This window comes from Aspergillus tubingensis, assembly GCF_013340325.1.
Source record: "Aspergillus tubingensis WU-2223L DNA, scaffold_11, whole genome shotgun sequence".
Taxonomy (NCBI): domain Eukaryota; kingdom Fungi; phylum Ascomycota; class Eurotiomycetes; order Eurotiales; family Aspergillaceae; genus Aspergillus; species Aspergillus tubingensis.
In genome coordinates this window covers 1,195,753-1,217,316 of record NW_023336285.1, presented here as the reverse complement: position 1 = coordinate 1,217,316, position 21,564 = coordinate 1,195,753, and the positions used below count along the sequence as shown (strand labels likewise).

Below are 21,564 nucleotides of genomic sequence, written 5' to 3'. Positions count from 1 at the left end.
ATGGCCGATTCAGATCCATTTTCTTTTCTGTTTATTGTTTTGCTTCTCTCTCTTTTCTATCATAACTTCGACAATCTCATTTCATTCCATTTCGTTTCTTTTTCTTTTCCTTTTTTATTAATTTATTTATTTATTCACTTATTCTTCTATCTTAAATTAAATTAGTATCCTGCTTGAGATAAATAGATAGATCGATCTCAGATTAGTAGTACCAAAAGTAGGCCCAGTGGTGGTAGTAGTGGTCTTCGCGCCATCCCTGAAAATGAACCATGAGCATCATTGTAATTACTCACTCACTTTCTTGCCCTCACTGGACTGATTATTCTGTGCCAAAATCCTTCAGTCCCCCGAAAATCATGCCTCTGTGTTGTACACTAGCCTGCCCCTCCGATAGAAATCCACTACTGTCACACTAGTGACAAACACAAACCAACCCAAGTAATCTATATTAAATTCTATTATTTATCGGATCCCCCCCGGGTCTATCTGGGATCTGAGATGTGTACTTTTTAGTAGTGTTATTCTGCCGGAGCAGAAGCAAAAACCATCGGTTTAGACCAGGGTCGATATGTACCATGACCATAAAGGTAATGCGCCAACATATTAACTTTGACTTGATCTCAACAATTGATAAAGAAACCTGGATGATTGCATATACTGTAGAAGTATTTTTTTTTGATCTACTAGGAATTGTCGAGTTAATTCACCAAAAGCATTCTGTGGCCTTTTTGTGTCATCGGTCCAAGAAACAGTCATAAAATATTTTTTTCACTCATCCCCTTTTAGTCTCCTTCGTTCACTTCCAGTTTTGTCTGGCTGGAGTTGGTAATGTTTATTTTTAGCTACTAAAGGAAAGTGACCAATGAGGACCGGCTGATCTACTACTTGTTTGTAACACAATTTAATGAGAAGGAAAGTAGAAGATCATGGAAGATCGGGGGTTTTGTGCTCATGGCCAGAGTGGATTACAAGGGTATTACAGCGTGTCAAGGTTATCAAATTTTTTACTACTATTTCGCACTGACGAAAGCCGGAGTTCCCCAACCAGCTACGTAGACAAATTGACAGGGGGGAAGTTAATTGGAAAGAGCAATGAGAATGGTGGGAAAAAAGAAAAAGGTCCCCGCCCTGAATACGGGAGAAACTGAAGACGAGAGGAGGACACGGGTTGGGAAAGGGCAAAGATTGGTTCGCTGGGTTGAGTGTTCCAAGGGGCAAATGTGAAGGAAAGTGGGAAGATACCCGCCTTTCCACTGGTAAAAAAGAGACACACACACACAACCCAGCTAACTAACTAAATGTGGATTCCTGTGGGATTGGATCCAAGAGGCCCAGCCAGGGCAGTTCAAGTCCTTCATCCACACTACCACAGTAGTAAGTAGTAACAAATACTAATAAATAATGATAAATACTTATTATAATCAAAATAATAAAAATCATAATTATAACAACAATAAATAATCAACCGAGCGGGGCATCCCTCTCATCCTTCCACCCTCCCTCCCTCCCTCTCCCCCCCCCCCGAAAAAAACACCACTGACTGGATCATTCCTGGAACAAGGTACATTATTAGTTAACACGGTGATCGACAAATGATGGAAGGGGAGATTTTTTGCAGCCAGACGCAATTTATCCAGTCTAAATAAATAGACTCGTTCCAAGTGGTTCTCAAATTAGGCTGGACGTGAGGAGTGCCCGTTTGGTCCAAGTCAGGGCAGAAAAATGGGGCGTTCCAGCAAAAGAGATCCAGGCTTTTTGGCCTTTTGGTACCAGCCGAAACACAAGCAGAAAATAACAGCTCTCATCAGGATGTTTTGCCAGAATCATCTGTGACACAGATTGATTCATTAGTCACAAGTTATCCTGGAGGAGAGGAAATGACTCCGTAGGAATCCACCTTCAAAGGTCTGTCAGATTATTGGAGAGCGTTGTTACCGGCCATGTCAGACCACAACTAGATAGTACTACTACTGCCAGGATCGTCATCTTCTCTTCTTCTTCATTGATTGACCAAAGAACAACACAGGATTTACTTGCGCTCTAACGCCCCCCTCCCTTCATCACATCCACTCACCCTCCATTCAGTCCACTTGCCAATCTCCATAATATTTTCCTTGCCCACCCTACTGTGTAGAAGAATGAGAGATTCCTTGGCCAGAGCTCCTCACTGCATGTGTGTACATCGATGATTTGTTCCTTCATCTGCAACGCTCCTGCAAGTCTACCAGCGGCGATTGGTTACAGTTGGGGGTCTTACTGCCGATAAGAACCAAAGTACGTCCTGCACTTTCTCCCCGTGCCTACTACTAGTACTTACTCATAACCAATAAGTACTACAACTACGCAGTAAGTAATAAAGTAGTAAGTTGTCCCGACCTCATCGCTATTAATCTGATTCGACCGTCCATCGATGTGGTGTGTTGATTGAGGCCTCGATCGCACATCCTGATAGGGAGAGACAACAAACAGGTCTCTTAAACTCTTAACAACCCCTACTATAGTCCCCTTACCCCATACTACTACTACGTACTGTGTGTGTGATGTTCTGGCCTGCCGTCACCATTGAACTATATTAGATCAATATGATGATAAGTCCAATTTTTATTTTTCTGTCCATCCTGCATATCACTAGCTCCACTTCTGGAACGCTGCTTCCTGCTCCCCGGTTGTTTCGTCGTCCCTTAATGGATGGATGAGAGTAGCCCCAAGCACACCATCTCTCTGTGTTTCTTTGCTCACATTCCAGTCAGAAGAAAGATTTTTTTTATTTCTTTCTTATTTTTTTATTTACCTTTCTTTCCCTACTCACGGACTCTAGAAGTGACTTCCGCCCCTCTTTTTCACACAGTTCAACTCTCTCTCTCTCTCTCTTCTGTTGTTCTTATGAAATTATAATCTGTGCGTGCTAGAAGCTTCGATCTAGCGGGAAGGATCGTCAGAACAAGGAAAAATAACTTGAACCCAGAACAGGTCCTCCTCTCCCTCTCAAGGCATCATCGGAATCTTTGCAGGGAACCCGTGGCAGGTTTTCATTCCTCGTTTCAATCCACTTCTTCTTACTGTGTACTCTTTTCCTTTTCTCTCTTTGTAGATGTCAATGCAAGGTTCATCACTCCTAGTGAGAATCCATCCAACCCCCTTCAATGATAAGAAGAAATACTCCGTAAAAAGGAGGATTGATCAATCTATCACGACATTTACAACAATGTATACTAAACAAAAACAACAATAATATTAATAATCATTCAACAACAGAAATTCACAGACTTTTACAGAATAGTCAATCCAAGAAAGAAAGATGCGCTATGTATGTTTCACCCCAGACCTTCAACCTGATTCGCAGGACACTCATTTACTACTAACTACTAGGTCAATTATATTAATTAATCACATCATCTAATGACATCCCTCACTCACTCCCTCCATCCCTCCCTCCCTCCTGCGATCCTCATCACATCACACACAACACAGCACAACATAATAAATAAATGAATGTATGTATGTATGAACAGCTGGCAAGCCAAAGCCAAATACTCTCCAGAGTACTAATGCCAGATTTGATATAGTGTACATAATCTAACACCAACAACCAAAGTATCATCCTCTGTCCCAGATAAACCACCACCTAGACCGACCCGCTAAATTTCATGGCACCGAAAACGAGGCTATCGACTTTCTCCCCCAGACCACACAGTATACTAAGTTACTAACTCAGTATCTAGTCCCATTGCAGTCAAATCCAAAACTCACTACTACTACGCACCAAAACAATGACATTAATAATAATAATTATTATAATCATTTCTTGGAACACTCCCTTAGTCTTAAGATTAACCACAGGAATAGAGAGTGGGTTTCCCATCTTCGAAGCTTGGGTTGATTGGATAAGTAATATTACTCATTACATGCGAATGACTGAATTGAATGGATACTGGATAGTATGGAATCCACCCACAGAAAACAGAAGAAAAATAAATAGATAGATGGGGACTCCACTAACTAGATAGTTAGATGGTAGTTGGACCAGGGTGTGCCTACCACCCAGGTTCAGTCAGTCAAGCTACTAGTAGTCTAAGTCTAACAGACAGACTTGTTTTGTGTGTACGCGGCGGCCGCGCCTTTTGCCCTGCCCTGCCTGGCCCACTTCTCTTTGCCCAGCTGGTTTTTTTTCGGGGCGATTTCCAGAATGTTGGTATGGTGGTCACTCACTGACTCACTAGTCATAGTGATTAGACTAGTAGACTAGCCAGTAGTTGGGTGATGAAATTGGTCGTGTTTCACAGGGCATGGCTACGTGTGTGTCTACGTATGTTCTCTTGTTTTTGTATACATTGTATCAGGTCCAGCACAGCACAGTTGTTAAATGGAGAGGAGAATTTCATATTCTATTGTCACAGATTCCAGCCCACCACATCCTTTTTTTCGTGGTCTCCCAGCCGTAATGTCATTAAGTTACAAAATGTAAACTCCATGCATCCGTTCCAACGGATGGCCCTCCTGTCAAAGAAGTGCAAACGCTCACCCGGCCCAAAAAGGTATGAAGAGGGGATTGGAGAAAAGAGAAATCAGAATACAGAAGGGAAATGAACATGAGAAAGAGTAAATAAAAACACCAATACACCGGAACAGGGATAGATCAGTCAGAGCTATCAGGTATGTATACATATCATGCGTGTTAAAACATCGGGAAGAAAAAAGAGGAAAGGCTCTAGGGAATAACGCAAAGGTGAAATACAGGAAACACCCATGGCTTGTTCAAGTCATGGGGAGTTCAGTGGTTGTACATTTAGGCCTTGTTCTCGCCCTCACCGCTCTGCTGCTGCTGCTGCTGCTCGGACTGAGCCTTGTGCATCTTGTCGAAGAGGGTCAAGCTGGCGTTCTGGAGCTCGTCGGTCTTCTGCTTGAACTCCTCAGCGGTGGCAGTGCCCTCACCGGACTGGTTCTGGGCAATGAACTCGCGGAGGGTGGCAATCTTCTCGCGGATCTGGTCGGCCTCGGCCTTGTCAAGGCGGTCCTCGAACTCCTTGAGAGCCTTCTCAGTGTCGTTCACGACGCTGTCGGCGCGGTTGGCAGCCTCAATAGCAGCCTTGCGCTCCTTGTCCTGAGCACCGTACTTCTCAGCATCCTCGACCATGGACTGGATCTCAGAGTCGGAGAGACCGGAGCCGGAGGCAATGGTGATGGACTGGTCCTTGCCGGTGGACTTGTCCTTGGCGGCAACGTGGACGATGGAGTCGGCATCAATGTCGAAGGTAACCTCGACCTGGGGAACACCACGGTGGGCAGGGGGGATACCAACAAGCTGGAAGTTTCCGAGGAGCTTGTTGTCCTTGACGAGCTCACGCTCACCCTGGAAGACCTTGATCTCGACAGCGGTCTGGAAATCAGCGGCGGTGGAGAAGGTCTGGGACTTCTTGGTGGGGATGGTGGTGTTGCGGTTGATCAGACGGGTGAAAACACCACCAAGGGTCTCAATACCGAGAGAGAGGGGAGTGACATCGAGCAGAAGGACGTCAGTGACCTCACCAGCAAGGACGGCACCCTGGATGGCAGCACCGATGGCGACAGCCTCATCGGGGTTGACGGACTTGGCGGGGTCACGGCCGAACATGGACTTGACGGACTCGGTGACCTTGGGCATACGGGTCATACCACCGACCAGGATGATGTCCTGGATGTCACCGGACTGCAGGTTGGCATCCTTGAGGGCCTTGCGGACGGGCTCAACGGTGCGGCTGATGAGAGGGTCAACCAGGGACTCGAGGCTGGCACGGGTCATCTTGTGGTTGATGTGCTTGGCACCGCTGGCATCAGCAGTGATGAAAGGAAGGTTGATCTCAGTCTGGAGAGAAGAAGACAGCTCAATCTTGGCCTTCTCAGCAGCCTCACGGATACGCTGGATAGCCATGCGGTCACCGGAGAGGTCCAGGCCGGACTCCTTCTTGAACTGCTGGACAATCTGGCGGACAAGGGCAATATCGAAGTCCTCACCACCAAGGTGGGTGTCACCGTTGGTGGACTTGACCTCGAAAACACCCTTCTGGATCTCCAGAACGGAGATATCGAAAGTACCACCACCAAGATCGTAGACGGCGACAACGCGGTCGGCCTCCTTCTCAAGACCGTAGGCAAGAGCGGCGGCAGTGGGCTCGTTAACGACACGGAGAACGTTGAGACCAGCGATCTGACCGGCGTCCTTGGTGGCCTGACGCTGGGAGTCGTTGAAGTAGGCGGGGACAGTGACGACAGCGTTCTTAACGGGCTTGCTGAGGTAGTTCTCGGCAGTCTCCTTCATCTTGTTGAGGACGAAACCACCAATCTGGGAAGGAGAGTACTTCTGGCCACGAGCCTCAACCCAGGCATCGCCGTTGGTGTGCTGAACGATCTTGTAGGGGACCTCCTTGATGTCACGCTGGACCTCAGCGTCGGTGAACTTGCGACCGATGAGACGCTTGGTGGCGAAGAGAGTGTTCTCGGGGTTGACAACGGCCTGACGCTTGGCGGCAATACCGACCAGACGCTCACCGTCCTGGGCGAAAGCAACAACGGAAGGAGTGGTTCTGGCACCTATTTGCATCTCAAGTCAGCCACCTATCGCTCGAACTGCATGATACCAGCGAGATTCTGCGTGTAGCTCCGATTTCGGAGTCACTGCGGAACTGGCGCGGCGGATGAAAAATTTTTCGCGTACCTTCGGTGTTCTCAATGATCTTGGGGGTCTTGCCCTCCATGACGGCAACAGCGGAGTTGGTGGTACCTGTGTGACCGTATTAGATACTGTGTTGATTACATCATAAGCACAGGGATTTTCAACCTACCCAAGTCAATACCGATGACCTGGCCCTTCACCTTCTCCTCACCACCCTCGGTGGAGTTCCATCTGCGAGCGGCAGCACCGGGGACTCTGAAAGCGGGAGCGCGAGCGAAAGGAGTGGTGCGCGGGAGCTGATTCACAGAATGTGATGTTAGGAACGACATTCTAGCATCAACAATGATGGGGATGCAGGACTTACCGCGCGGGTGATGCGAGAGGACAGCATTGTGAGATGTGATTAGAAGAACAAAATAATACAACTAATTAAAAAGAGAAATATAGAAATGGGCCAGTCGATTCAATCGAAGGGCCGGAGGATATAGGAGGGAGGGTATAAGATGGAGACAGGAGGGAGGAGAGTTGAAGGAGAACAAGAATTTTTCAGCTCTTTCTGGGGAGGAAGAAACTTGAAAAGAAGGGAGGACGCCGGCTGCCAGGACTAGTAAAAATCGTCCCGGAGAGCTTCGGCCCGTCGTCGAACTTGGTAGAATCACGGCAACACCGCGTGCCATCCAATCGCAGCTCAGCGATCCTTTTGACCGCTCAAGCTGAGTTGCCGAGCCACTGCCCCGGCCGGTCTCTTCTTTCCATTGCAAAAGCTCGCAGAAGCTACCAGTGTCCTCTACTCATTGCCACTGTGGCTTGAATACTTTTCCATCGCTCTCTTTTCTCTTTCCCCTAACTGCTCAGGTGTCAGTATGAGTCAAAAGTCAATGGCTTCGGATGAAATACTAGTCAGTCTGATTGTAAAAATAAGCTGTTGCTATATACACGTCACTTGTAGCAATACGTCCAAGTTGAAACTGAATAGATTCAATTCCATTGATATTAAGTCCCGCATTACACATTTCTAGGCCATATCCATTGATGGCACCTCGATCCATAGTTGTCATAGCAAGTCAGGTTGATATGAGTACATAAAAGTACTTCAATAGTGGTCAATATTATTGCTTTTCTGTCATCAACTAGATGCCTCGGCACCTTTACACTGGCCAGCTAGGTACAATTTATATCTCAGCGAAGAATAATAGCTAGTGCTAGTATGTCTGGCTACACTTTCTGCATCCTCTACTATCCCTTTTGTCTGAACTAAGGCTGCATACTGCGATCGAAAAATGTTGCGAAATGCATAGTCCTCACCATTGGCCAATTCGTCGAAAGAAATCGACCAGGATAGACTTTCAAGAGACATACATGGACATGTCATGAGTCATCACCGCCAAGCAAAATATGTTCCGTAGCTTTATTGCAAAAAACTAACATCAAGAATTACTAGTCGGTGTCAATATCTTCAAGAAGCCATATTTCAGTCAACGTCATGAAGAAACTATGGAATAGAAAGTCATACGGGGAATTGATAACCCGTCCGAGTTTGAATCCATGGATGCTAGACAGTGGTGTGTCGAAACACTGCTTCCTGTTAAGCTGCCAGTGAACCTAGACGGGAAATCCTCACGAGACCTCGGTCTACTCAGGACTAGGCGTACTGCAGAATTTGAGACACTACAGGGGGATGGCTTTGAATGGCATGCTGCGTGCAGGCAAAAGCGATAGTATGACCTTACAGGATCCGATAATTACCTAGGTACACCAAATAAAGACTTTGAGGATCTACCTTCCTTACCGTCTAGAGAGAAGAATGTAAGGCAGGCTGGAAGCGGTGGACTCGAATTGAACTCGACCGCATTCGCCGCTGGAGGTTCCCCGGATTGGGTCCGGCTAAGTCTTACGTCATCCGTTCGCACCCTCCGAAATCGTCCAAACAGTGAAGGGCGGATCAGTTGGGAGGGAAAGCGATGTGGGAGCAGAAGCAGACAAGACAGAGAGAGAGGAGGTATCTGGTGCTGGTGTGGTGTGCTCCCTCTGCTTTACCTACTTTACTCGAACAAGCTCTAGTTTTCAATCTCCCACTCTCAGGCTAGACCCTGTTTTCAATAATACCCTGCGACACCGGCCTCCTTTTCAGCTGTTTCCCTTCCCATTACATCTTTTCTTTTTCGTCGTCTCTACTACTCACCATCGACTCTTTTGCTCCCTCTGCGTTGTCCGTCGTTTTCCCGCAACATCGGAGCTCCGCCATAGCTGTACTTCCGACCATGTCACCTTAAAATATTATATCGACGTTCCTTCACAATGACTACGGATTCGCTCGCGTCAGTCTCCTGCTTCCCCTTCCACTTAGATAATGAATTTCAATGGCCGATTGCTAAAGTCACATCAATCTGCAGGCATCATCCGACGGAGTCTCTTATCCTTCCCAACAAGCGCCGCTTCTTCCCCTTCAAAATTCCCAACTTGTCTGTACATTGAGCTCGCAGAAAAGCAGGCTGATCAGTGCTAATCGTATGATAGCCATCAACAACTTCGCAACTACATTAGCACCGCGGACCCGGACAGGATCTACGTTGTCGTCGAGCGAGTCATATACTCGATTCACATTTCATCACAAAAGCGGGAGACCATTGCCGTTATTCCGTTCGAGCCAAAATGTCTCGCTGCTGGTCACGGTTGGATTGGGGTGGGGGGCGCCGATAATGGGGAATGCGCATTTGTTGGGCTATCGTCCGATCGGAGTCCGCGCGCCCGTGCCGATACACCGGCTTTCCAGCCGTCGGACGTGGACAGTGCTTTGCCAATCGATCTTGAACCGCCTGCGAGGATATCACCGCCTTGGATGCCTGGCGACGAGCCTGGACCAGCTCGCCATGGTAATAGTAGGCAGGTTCCGGAGGTGCAATTGCACAAGTTCGGAGGCAGCATCGTCAACTCGGTGACGATCCATCGTCTGCCCGGGGATGGAAAGGAGCTAGCGGAGGAAGATATAGCCATTCTCAGGTATGGGCACGGCAATTTTTGGGTCACCTGAGATGCTGATCGCTTTTGCAGTAATAACGATAAGACCGTTACCGTCTACTCCCTGGCCCGGTCAAAAGTCCTCAAGGTACTTCATCATCCGGCGTGCATGAACTATGCAATCATGTCACCCGATTCAACTGTCCTTGCCGCGGTTGGTGATGAGACACGTGCATATTTCTATGATGTTACCCGCGACCTCGATGCAGTGACTGTGACGGATGATGGTGACAAAGTTTGTGGATGGAACTGGGACCTCCTTCGTTGTATAGAAATGGACATAGGCACACGCTTTGACGATGGATGCTGTTTCACTGTCGCCTTTTCTCAATTTAGTCGATTATGCGCGATTGGTTCGCAGTCTGGAGTTATCACCATCTTTGACGTTGGGACTATCCGCGATATTATACGCCAGCCTCAGGGCCAAAATGCGATAATTTGTCGCTTCAACTCGTCAAGAGCTTGCTGCAATGGAGGCGCTGTACGATGTATGGCGTTTGCACCTGAGCCCTGGGATCTCCTGGTATGGCTTGAAGACAAGGGGCGAGCTGGGATTGCCGATGTCCGTCGCGGTTTCGTTCGCAGACAGATACTGGAACTGGATATGAATGAGCCCGACTTGCAGGAAGTCCGTACGGAGCCATTGCTGGATGACTTATTATTCGAACTTGATAGTCGAGCCTCCCCGGACACACGGCATGAGCTCGACGCATCACAGCGAGCGATTGACGCATTAGATGAATCACTCCATAACCGAGGCGCGACGGGTTCGGGCAATTCGCCACTAAGTGAGAGCCTGATACAGGACCTCACAGAAAGAGAGAGGCTGATTGTTGAATTTCTGAATACAGCACGATGGACGTCGAGGATGGAGGACGGGTTAGCAGAGCGGCGAGCTAGAGCTAATGCTCATCCTCACCCTACAGTGCGCCCCCGATTCCACGGTCCCACGGATGAGGTCAGTCGAGCCTCCGGCCCTACTTCGCCTCCACCACGCAGCCATCCAAACCGAGAACTGTACCAAGAGGACTCGCAAACGGGAACTGGTGATCGCAGCCAACATGCGAGACGCCAGGGCTCTGTCCTACTGACTTCTAGCCATAATGAAGCCAGCAGTAGGACTCCCGAAACGGGACTGGTAAACCCCGATCCGCAGCCTAGTATTACACTCAGCTGGACTGCTTCGCCCTCAGAGATATACCCTAATCGTTCGGACACCCCTGCGCATGCTGCAGATTCCAGCTCCAGTGAGCCTAACAGTTCCGGTAACGAACAGGGCTCTACGGCTCGGCTTCATGGCACAATGAACCGTCCGTCGGCCAATTTTGATTATTCTAATACCACAGCAGACTTGTTGCCCCCGCCAAGAAACCACCAGCGATCCCGTTCAGGCCACAGACGGCTTGAGGGTCAGGACGGCACGCCGGAGGTTTTGCAAGATACACCGCGGCTTTCCGGCACTGAATTGAGAGCCAGCGTGGCCGTGGAACGCCTTCGACGGCAACAGCGACAGAATGCCATGTTACCACACAGCCGGCAAAGTCACCTGCGGTATCGGCAGACACAGTGGGATTACGAACAAGCTCGTTCACCTCGATGGATTCGTAACGTGTTGAATGAACTTCCTGACCGTAGCCTGGGCATTGGTCGAGACCAGGAACCGGGTAGCACAGCTGGTATTGGTTGGGGTGCAGATGGCCGGACATTGTAGGTGCCATGTCTTGCTCTGATTATAGGGTAAACTCCAGCTGACTGTATAGATACGTCGCCACTGTGGACGGGATCTTCGAATACCAGGTCAATGTAACAGACAGGAAGACCTTCCCTGTTATCACCTATCGTTAGCGAGTAATTCATTAGCCCTGTCATGGGTAAGTTCTGGGATAGTTGCTGAGCACGACTTTCGCCTCAAGGGTGAGCGGTTCATCCAACGCCCCATACTCTTATTTTTACTAAATCCTATTTGGACTGTGTGATATTCTTTCAATTTGCGCGGGTATATGAAAGGGCGCAGGGTGTGACGGATAATTGGCATTCAGCATACGAGATTGGACGACTGGAGATAGAACACCATCTTTTGATGTTTTGAGGGGGGATTGGGACTGTCCACGACGATGGATGCCTGCTTGTTCCCTGGCATCCCCTTTCCAGCACGGGTATTTGCGCGTTTGTTTCGGGAGCATTCCGATTGTAACACTGGGTTCAAATCATCGTTTCGCATTTGCTTTTGGCGTTCTGGTGACTGTACATGATGGATTACTCATTGTACAAGGACCACACTACCTTGTATTGTTAGTAGTAGGGCACATGAACAGGAATAAAAAGTTGTGATATCCTGTGCCGACTGGCTTTGGGTGCCTTCCCATTCACCACTCTGGGGGAAGCAGAATTTGTGCAAGACCACAACCCCCTGGAGGAAAATCTGTGGGGAAGAAGCTGATCGTTGAGATTTTCCGATTCCCCTCTGTTTTTCTCCCAAATGGCTTTAGTTCATCCGGATGTGAATTAACATTATTCATCCCACCGGTGGGCGGAAGCTGCAGTCCCCACACGACGTCAGAGCCAGAGCTGGTTGGTTCTGGCGCCAGCGAACTTCCCGCCGCCAAACACATCGAATAACCACCGGTGCTAGCTATTCTTTCCATCTCAAAGCTACTACTGGCATAGGGTCCATTGTCAATTTACTCCCCTGTGAATGCTGGATTCTGCCAGCAGGCTTTTCATAGGTCTTAATTAACCTTGGCTTACCGCTTTGATAAGATCTTCCTCCCGTCACGCTACCTTGCGGGGCTCTCTGTTAGATCTCTGCTCAAACGTGTCGTGCGATGCTGAAGTAGATCGCGTACCTTCAGAGCTTTCTTTACACCTTTGGCTAGAAGTTATAGAAAATGGCGGAGACTCTGACATCGGCGCTGGCCGAGTTAAGTCTAAACTCGCAAAACCTTAGCGCATCGGCTTTCGACGCAAGGCTGGCCGAAGAGGAGGATGGTGTCTACCAGGACTTCAAACCTCGTCAAAAGGCTCGGCAGGATGCTGCTGATCTCAAGCAGGAGCTAGAGCAGGAGTTCCTAACCCCTTCATCCACATTTAGTCCTGAATGGCTGAACCGTCTACAAAGGTTCGATACCTGACATTCGCTAGCATACTCATGTGTTTCGGATACTGACATGGTACAGGAAATGGGATGTCCCGACGGATTACACTGATCTGTTCGAGGTCGCTGGTACACAGACACGCACTATCGTCCGGTTTGATCGGGATGGCCTGGAAGGCCGCGTTACTGGCTACCACGAGGTAACCGTTCCCGCCACTAGTGCAAATGCCAAAAATTCAACGTCACTTCTTCGCCGGCCAGCTGGTCGTGCGGACTTTGTAAGAGGCGCAGCTGGCTTCTTCCCGTTTGCTCCAGGTGGGCTGGATGGTGTCGAGGCAATTGCTGAAATGGAATCTGAAGCTCAGACGCCGGAGCACTCCAGAGCCAGCGGCAAGCAATCAGGCCTCGATCGGATCATCAACTTTGGTGCTGAAGGTGGCCTGTTGGAGATCGCTCCTGGTTTCTCTCGGGGATTGAAGTTCGAGGAAGCAAAGACTAAAGAGGCCGCGGAAGGAGACGAGGAAGTAGAGCACGCTCTTCAGCAGGAAGAGACCGATCTGCATGTTGAGCAAGAGGAGACAGCGTCAGATGCTGGAGGCGTCAAGATCGATGATGAGGCGGAGCTCAGCGATGAGGAAGATATTGACTCTTTGCTGCCTGTCGAGTTCCCAGCGCTGGAACCCCACGCGCCGCTGCTCGCAGGCATGCAGCAACGGAAAGCCGGTAAAGAATGGGCTCATGTCGTCGATGTCAACAAAGAAATCCCGAACTTCCGCGATCTGGTTCCCGACATGGCTCGGGAGTGGCCGTTCGAACTGGATACTTTCCAAAAGGAGGCTGTTTATCATCTTGAATGTGGCGACTCCGTGTTCGTTGCTGCTCATACGTCAGCTGGTAAAACTGTCGTCGCCGAATATGCCATCTCTCTTGCCGCGAAGCATATGACGAAGGCTATTTATACATCACCCATCAAGGCGTTGAGTAACCAAAAGTTCAGAGACTTTAGAACAGAGTTCGATGATGTTGGTATTTTGACCGGTGATGTTCAGATTAATCCGGAAGCAAGCTGCCTTATCATGACTACTGAAATCTTACGAAGTATGCTATACAGAGGCGCTGACCTGATCCGAGACGTGGAGTTCGTGATTTTCGATGAAGTGCATTATGTTAACGATCTCGAAAGAGGTGTTGTTTGGGAAGAAGTCATCATTATGCTTCCCGAACATGTTACTCTGATTCTCTTGTCTGCCACCGTTCCTAACACTTATGAGTTTGCATCCTGGGTTGGTCGCACGAAGAAGAAGGACATCTACGTTATCTCAACTGCGAAGAGACCTGTTCCCCTCGAGCATTATCTCTGGGCTGGCAAGGGGAAGTACAAGATTGTGGATTCCAACAAGCGGTTCCTCGAGAACGGCTGGAAAGAAGCCGATGAGATCATTTCCGGAAGAGACAAAGTCAAGGCCCAGAAAGCGGCCGAGGCTCAAGCTCAATCCCAAGCGAGCAGAGGAGGAGCTCCTCAGGGACGAGGACGTGGACAAGCCGGTGGAAGAGGTGGTGCTCGTGGCAATGGACAACGTGGAGGAGCCCCTCGTGGCCGGGGGCAGCCTGCAAACAGAGGCACTGGAAACATTGCCCGTACAGGAAGAGGTGGTGGACGGACCACAGCCGCTCAGGACAAGACTGTTTGGGTGCAGCTCGTTGGGCACCTTCGTAAAGAGAATCTGCTGCCTGGTTGTATCTTCGTCTTCTCCAAAAAGCGCTGTGAACAGAATGCCGACTCACTGTCCAACCAAGACTTTTCCACTGCTTCGGAGAAGAGTCTGATTCATATGTTCATTGAAAAGTCCCTCACAAGACTTAAGCCAGAGGACCGTACCCTCCCACAGATTCTTCGTCTTCGCGAATTGTTGAGTCGAGGAATTGCTGTCCACCATGGTGGTCTTCTACCGATCATGAAAGAGATTGTCGAGATTCTTTTCGCTAAGTCATTGGTCAAGGTTCTTTTCGCTACAGAGACATTTGCCATGGGGCTCAACCTGCCAACGCGAACAGTCGTATTTTCCGGATTCCGCAAGCATGATGGCAAAGGCTTCCGAGATTTGCTACCCGGAGAGTACACTCAGATGGCTGGACGTGCTGGACGTAGAGGTCTTGACAATGTGGGATACGTCATTATCGTCAATGCGGGTCGAGATGAAGCTCCTCCAGCCGGCGCTTTGAGAAGGATGATTCTTGGTGATCCGACTAAACTGCGGTCTCAATTCAGGCTCACATACAACATGATCTTGAACCTCTTGCGCGTGGAGGCCCTGAAGATTGAAGAAATGATCAAGAGAAGTTTTAGTGAGAATGCCACTCAGGCACTGCTACCAGAGCACGAGAAGCAGGTGCAGCTTTCGGAGGCCAGCTTGGCGAAAATCAAGCGAGAGCCTTGTGACATATGCGATATTGACCTTGCGGCCTGCCATGCTGCCTCTATTGAATATGAGAAGCTTACAAGTGAGCTCCACGTGGGCCTGCTTTCATCCCCCGTTGGGAAACGCCTCTTTGTGCCGAAGCGATTGATCGTGTACAGAAAGGTGGACATGCCCCATTACCGATGATCGAGGAGTCCAGCTAACTATTCTACAGGAGGGTTTCCGAACCGCAGGTGTCATTGTTCGCGAGGGTGTTAGCGGCGGTCAGACACCTAGTATTCAAGTTCTTGAGATAGGAAGGCTCGGACACAAGCGCCATCCCAGCGATATTCTTCCCTTCCTCCCAAAGTTTAGACACTTGTTGCAGACTTTGCCCACCCGCGCCGCCGATATGGCGTTGAAAGCGTACAAGGTGCCCCTGTTGGACCTTGAGTGCGTCACAAATACGATAGTTAAGCTTGGTGGTCCTACATGGTATCTTAACATCAAGAAGGGTGAGTTTTGCGGACGCTTGTGGAGATCAGTGTTACTAACGTCGTGGACAGAGGCAAGCAAATTCGCAGACAAGGAGCTCACTAAACATTGCGCTTCTTGGACCAGTTCAGTCTGGGATGAGATAGACTGGGCCCGAATCAAGGAATTACAGGTCAGAGATATATTAGAGAAGCGGCAAAAGCAGGCCTCCATTGCGCAAGGGTGCAAATGCTTGCAGTGTCCCAGCTTCTTGAAACATGTAAGTGACTTTTTGTCCCAAAACACGCTCGACCGTAATGCTTACACGCGGCAGTTCGAAATGCAACACGATGAATGGCAGGTTAAAGAGAATATCACTCAGTTGAAACAGCTCATGTCCGATCAGAACCTTGCTCTGCTGCCTGATTATGAGCAGCGTATCCAGGTGCTAAAGGAGCTGGGTTTCGTGGACGAGCAGTCTCGCGTGCAGCTGAAAGGAAAGGTAGCATGTGAGGTAAGTTCTCCAATTCTCCTCGTTCAATTCAAACGCTAATCACCGAACAGATTCACTCCGCCGATGAGCTTGTTCTGACCGAGTTGATCCTCGAGAACGTTCTGGCTGAATATGAACCCGAGGAGATTGTTGCCTTGTTATCCGCATTCGTTTTCCAAGAAAAGACAGAGAACGTTCCCACATTGACTCCTCGTCTTGAGAAGGGCAAGGAAGCCATTGTGAGGATCTCCGACCGTGTCAATGATTTCCAGATTCAGCACCAGGTGATCCAAACCAGCGAAGACAGCAACGATTTCGCTAGTCAGCCACGGTTTGGTCTAGCCGAGGTTGTCTACGAATGGGCGAAGGGAATGTCCTTTAACCGTATCACCGACCTTACTGATGTGATGGAAGGCACCATTGTACGGACCATTACGCGTTTAGACGAAACATGTCGGGAGGTGAAGAATGCGGCGAAGTTGGTGGGTGATCCGACGTTGTATACGAAGATGCAACAGGCACAGGAGCAGATCAAGAGAGATGTGATTTTTGCGGCCTCTTTGTACATGTGAAGCTACTACGGAGTACTAGTAGTGGGAAGCAGAGCAACTGGTCAGTGCTGGAGGGATGGTTGTTGTTTGGGGGGAAGAGAGGGGAAACCACGTGGGGAATTACTCTTTCCTTTTTTTCCCACTAGATACTATACTTTTTTTATCTTTGCCTTTTGTTATTGTTGTTTCCAGTGCGTTTCATTAGTTCCCCTTCTCCTTGCCTGAGGCGGCTGCTAGAAGCACACATATAAAGGAACCGAACCCCAGACTCGAATCAATAGACCCTCTTTTGTAAGAATGCTAAGAATTTAAAAAGTCGCTCCAAGCTTGGACCAGGGAAAATTCCGCCTTAGATTGCCCCCAATCCCGAGGCCTCAGGCTCAGGAGAAAAGCAAAATTCTGTTACCGCGCGTGGCGGCGAGGCCTCTGATTAGCTGCCATAGGCGCGGGGCGGGCACGCTTATTTGAAAAACCACGAGAGAAAACCAAACCCAACAAACCCAAAGGGCACTTTTGCTGTCTCTCTGCACATTATTTGACTATCAATCCCTCCTTCTCCTCCTTCCCCCCCCGCCTACTTTATCGCCCTCATCTCGCCCCCTCCTCCTCCCCTCACACCTCCCGGCTCACACACCGCGTAACGGGGTCTTTTTTTTTATTCTTCCAGCTTGATTTTTCTATTACCGGGGGCCCTTGCTGGTGCGAGATGGATGTTGCCGCTTTACGAGACCGTATACAGTCTACCCTCGACCCCAATGCGGACAATCGACGCCAAGCTGAATTGGACTTGAAATATGTATGTGTGGGAATAGAGTGTCAGATCTGCTCGGTGTGGCATCATACTCATATCATATTTCTCTCTAGGCCGAGACGCAACCTGGATTCATAAATGCGCTCTTGGATATTTTGCAGGGGGAACAGAACAATGCCGTCCAACTGTCGGGTAGGTTTTTTTTTTGTGGTGACCGTCCGGGCGATCACCCACCGCCCTTTTTTTTTTTTTTATTCAACACCCTCAAACAACAAAAGAGAGTTAATAATCTAACGTAACGATGATTTTCTCTAGCCGGTGTTTACCTGAAGAACCGCATCAACCGTGGTTGGTCCCCTGTCGAAGAAAGTCCGCTGCGCACACCGATTCCCGAGGAGGAGAAACCGGGGTTCCGTGAGAGGCTGATTCCCGCCCTGGCATCCACGCCGCCGAATGTTCGGGCTCAACTGGTTCCTCTTCTTCAGAAAATCCTTCAGCATGATTTCCCCGAGCAGTGGCCCGGTTTCCTGGACATCACTCTCCAGTTGCTGGGCATGAACGATGCCAACTCCGTCTACGCTGGTTTGCAGTGCCTGCTGGCCATCTGCCGTGTATACCGATTCAAGGCCGGAGAGAAGAGGGAGGAATTCGATAAGATCGTCGAGCACTCGTTCCCTCAGCTGTTGAGCATCGGTCTGAAGCTTGTCGATGAAGAGAGTCTGGAGGCGGCGGAAATGCTCCGCATCGTGGTCAAGTCCTACAAGCATGCTATCTACGTGGGTGAACCAAGAAGAGATGAGAGGTTTTCAATCCGGGTGACTTAATGAGACTAATGCGATGGTGGTATAGTTCGAACTCTCGCCGCACCTTCAAACACAACAAGCAACGGTGGATTGGTGCACGCTCTTCCTGCGTATCATCGCTAAGGAGCCTCCTGCCAGCGCCATGAACGAGTCGAAGGAGGAGAGAGAGCTCAACCACTGGTGGAAGTGCAAGAAGTGGTCGTATGCCAACCTGAACCGTCTCTTCATCAGGTATGTAGATTGCGCGCAGTGTATGCGTGGGGCATTCATCTAATCACACTTCGCAGGTACGGAAACCCTACGACGATGAGCAAGTCGAGCACTCCCGACTACACCCAGTACGGCAAGGCTTTCATCACTACTTTCGCCCCCGAAATTCTCAAGGGATACCTGCAGGAAATCGACAAGTGGGTGTCCAAGGGACAGTGGCTCAGCAACCCCGCGCTTGCTTACACCATGATCTTCCTCGAGGAGTGTGTCAAGCCGAAGGCTATGTGGGAGCACCTGAAGCCTCACATGGAAAACTTGATCGCTCACTTCATCTTCCCCATCCTATGCCAGTCCGATGAGGACATTGAATTGTTCGAGACCGATCCCTCCGAGTACCTTCACCGCAAGTTGAACTTCTACGAGGAAGTTTCGGCCCCCGACGTTGCCGCTACCAACTTCCTGGTGGCCCTTACCAAGAACCGCAAGAAGCAAACCTTCTCCATCCTTACGTTCGTCAACAGCGTCGTCAGCAAGTACGAGTCTGCTCCCGATGACCAGAAGCTGCCCAGGGAGAAGGAGGGTGCTCTGCGCATGATTGGCTCTCTGGCTTCTGTCATCCTTGGCAAGAAGAGCCCCATTGCGGACCAGGTGGAATATTTCTTCGTCCGCCATGTTTTCCCCGAGTTCCGCAGTCCCCACGGTTTCCTCAGGGCTCGTGCCTGTGACACTCTGGAGAAGTTCGAAGCTCTGGACTTCCAGGATCCCAACAATCTGATGATCATCTACCGTAACATCCTTGAGTCTATGACTGATTCTGAACTGCCTGTCAGAGTCGAGGCTGCGCTCGCTCTGCAGCCCCTCATCCGTCACGATATCATCAGGACTTCCATGCAGCAGAACATTCCCCAGATCATGCAGCAGCTGCTCAAGCTCGCGAACGAGGTTGATGTGGATGCTCTGGCCAATGTCATGGAGGACTTTGTCGAGGTCTTCTCCGCCGAACTCACTCCCTTCGCTGTGGCACTCAGCGAGCAGCTTCGTGACACCTACATGCGTATCGTCGGCGAGCTCTTGGAGCGCAATGCGGCCAAGGGTGACGAGGATGCGTACGGCGATTTCTTGGATGACAAGAGCATCACCGCTCTGGGTGTCTTGCAAACGATCGGAACCCTGATCCTGACCCTGGAGAGCACCCCCGATGTCCTTCTCCACCTCGAGACGATCCTCATGCCTGTTATCAGCATCACTCTTGAGAACAAGCTCTATGACCTTTACAATGAGGTCTTTGAGATCATTGACAGCTGCACTTTCGCTTCCAAGTCCATCTCTCCCACGATGTGGCAGGCCTTTGAGCTCATCCACAAGACCTTCAAGGCTGGCGCTGAGCTGTACCTGGAAGACATGCTTCCCGCCCTGGACAACTATGTTGCCTACGGCTCGCAAACGATGGTCCAGACTCCTGCTTACCTTGCCGCTGTTGTCAGCATGGTTGAGGACATCTTCCAAGATGAGAAGGTCGGCGGTGTCGATCGGATTTGCGGCTGCAAGCTCGCGGAGACGCTGATGCTGAACCTTCGCGGTGGTATCGATCAATACATCCCCGTGTTCATTGAGCTGGCGATGCGCGTCATCGACGCCGGCGAGGCCCGGACGAAGTCTTACCGCATCCACTTGATGGAGATGGTCATCAACGCCATCTACTACAACCCCGTTCTCAGTCTTCAGGTTCTGGAAGCCAAGGGCTGGACGAACAAGTTCTTCAGCACTTGGTTCTCCAACATCGACAACTTCCGCAGAGTCCACGACAAGAAGCTGTCGATTGCCGCAATCAGCTCTCTGCTGACCTTGAATGCCAATGATGTCCCGGCCAGCGTGCAGCAAGGCTGGCCCAGATTGCTCCAGGGAGTGACCAGGCTCTTCCAGACCCTGCCGGCAGCCATCAAGCGTATGTTTCCTGAGCCTAACTATGTCAATATGTGTACTAATTTTGTTATAGATCGTGAGGATGCCACCAAGGAGTCGGACTTCACCTTCGATGAGGAAGAGGACGAAGGTGATGAGGAGAACGACTGGGATGGCGAGGTTGAGTGGACCGAGCAGGATGAGGCTGAGGCGCTCTTGGAGGGCGATGTCCCCGATGACAGTGCCGCTTACCTTGACTTCCTTAACAAGGAGGTGAGTTATATCGAATCAGCATTCGGTTGATCACCATTGACACATTATATAGGCCCAGAAGTTCGGCTCTTTTGCCGATGAAGACGAGGATGACCTTGATGAGGAGAGCCTGCTGGAGACCCCTCTGGACAAGGTTGAGCCTTACGGCATGTTCAAGCACGTTCTTATGAGTAAGTCCATGTTCGACTATTTGGAGTGTACGGCCACTGACAATGAAATAGGTCTCCAACAAGAACAGCCCCAGCTCTACGAAAACCTTGCGAAGATCCTGAGCCAAGAGGAACAGCAAGTTCTCCAGTCCGTGTTCCACGAGGCTGAAGCGAAGGCTTTGGCGGCGGCCAACGCCGAGGCGGCTGGTGTCCAGACCAATGGGAACTAGAAGCGCTACGATGAACCCGGAGGGCTGACGAAACGAGCCAGTCGGTCTCTTCGAGGCAACGAACATCGCAACGAAATTCAAAAAAGAAGAAAAAGAAAAAATGCCATCCCAGGTTGGATGTCTGTTTTGGCAGGCTTGTAAATCTTCACATCTGTCGTGGCGACGGCTAGTGTTGTCGAGCGGCCTGCTGGATACGTTATAACGCCATCTATGCCTTTTCTTATTCTCTTTTCCTTTGTCATTTAGAACAATTTCTTTTTTTCTGTCTCCTGTTCCGTTAACGTTTTTACTAACCCTCTGGTGATGTCCCCGGTTATTTTCCCAAAAGTTCCTTTTACCCCCCAATGTTCGAGTGCAGTGGTGCTGCAAATCCGAAGAGAATCGATTCCCCCCAATTAATCCTGTCAATTGACTTATGGTTATAATGTCGGACAACGTGAAGGCTATATTTATGCATTCTGCCAACCTGCAGCTGAGTATGAATGATCAATGCTCTTTGTATGGTGGCCGATGGGCAGCGCGTGCTTTTTTGCAGTAATTTGAGTCCGTGCCTTGTGAGGCATTTAGA

General features: G+C 49.7%; 4 protein-coding genes across 4 annotated transcripts; 3 read left to right on the top strand and 1 right to left on the bottom strand.

Moving 5' to 3' along the window:
• Positions 1-4,786: 4,786 nt before the first annotated feature.
• AtWU_09747 (Hsp70 family protein) lies at positions 4,787-7,040 on the bottom strand (the record flags this gene model as incomplete). Its single annotated transcript, XM_035504853.1, has 4 exons — positions 4,787-6,567; positions 6,692-6,757; positions 6,819-6,945; positions 7,014-7,040. The coding sequence occupies 4 exons, from the start codon at positions 7,038-7,040 to the stop codon at positions 4,787-4,789; spliced, it is 2,001 nt and encodes a 666-aa protein (XP_035360746.1).
• Positions 7,041-8,947: 1,907 nt separating this feature from the next.
• AtWU_09746 (uncharacterized protein) lies at positions 8,948-11,512 on the top strand (the record flags this gene model as incomplete). Its single annotated transcript, XM_035504852.1, has 5 exons — positions 8,948-8,967; positions 9,043-9,111; positions 9,167-9,649; positions 9,701-11,374; positions 11,428-11,512. 5 exons carry the CDS (start codon positions 8,948-8,950, stop codon positions 11,510-11,512), a joined length of 2,331 nt encoding a protein of 776 aa, XP_035360745.1.
• A 1,043-nt stretch (positions 11,513-12,555) lies between these two features.
• On the top strand, positions 12,556-16,699 carry AtWU_09745 (SKI complex RNA helicase subunit SKI2; the record flags this gene model as incomplete). Its single annotated transcript, XM_035504851.1, has 6 exons — positions 12,556-12,785; positions 12,844-15,343; positions 15,396-15,675; positions 15,727-15,914; positions 15,969-16,148; positions 16,199-16,699. 6 exons carry the CDS (start codon positions 12,556-12,558, stop codon positions 16,697-16,699), a joined length of 3,879 nt encoding a protein of 1,292 aa, XP_035360744.1.
• Positions 16,700-17,384: 685 nt separating this feature from the next.
• Positions 17,385-20,996, top strand: AtWU_09744 (putative nonsense-mediated mRNA decay protein (Nmd5); the record flags this gene model as incomplete). Its single annotated transcript, XM_035504850.1, has 8 exons — positions 17,385-17,474; positions 17,543-17,621; positions 17,745-18,205; positions 18,279-18,463; positions 18,520-20,387; positions 20,439-20,617; positions 20,670-20,787; positions 20,839-20,996. The coding sequence occupies 8 exons, from the start codon at positions 17,385-17,387 to the stop codon at positions 20,994-20,996; spliced, it is 3,138 nt and encodes a 1,045-aa protein (XP_035360743.1).
• Between the last annotated feature and the right edge of the window lie 568 nt (positions 20,997-21,564).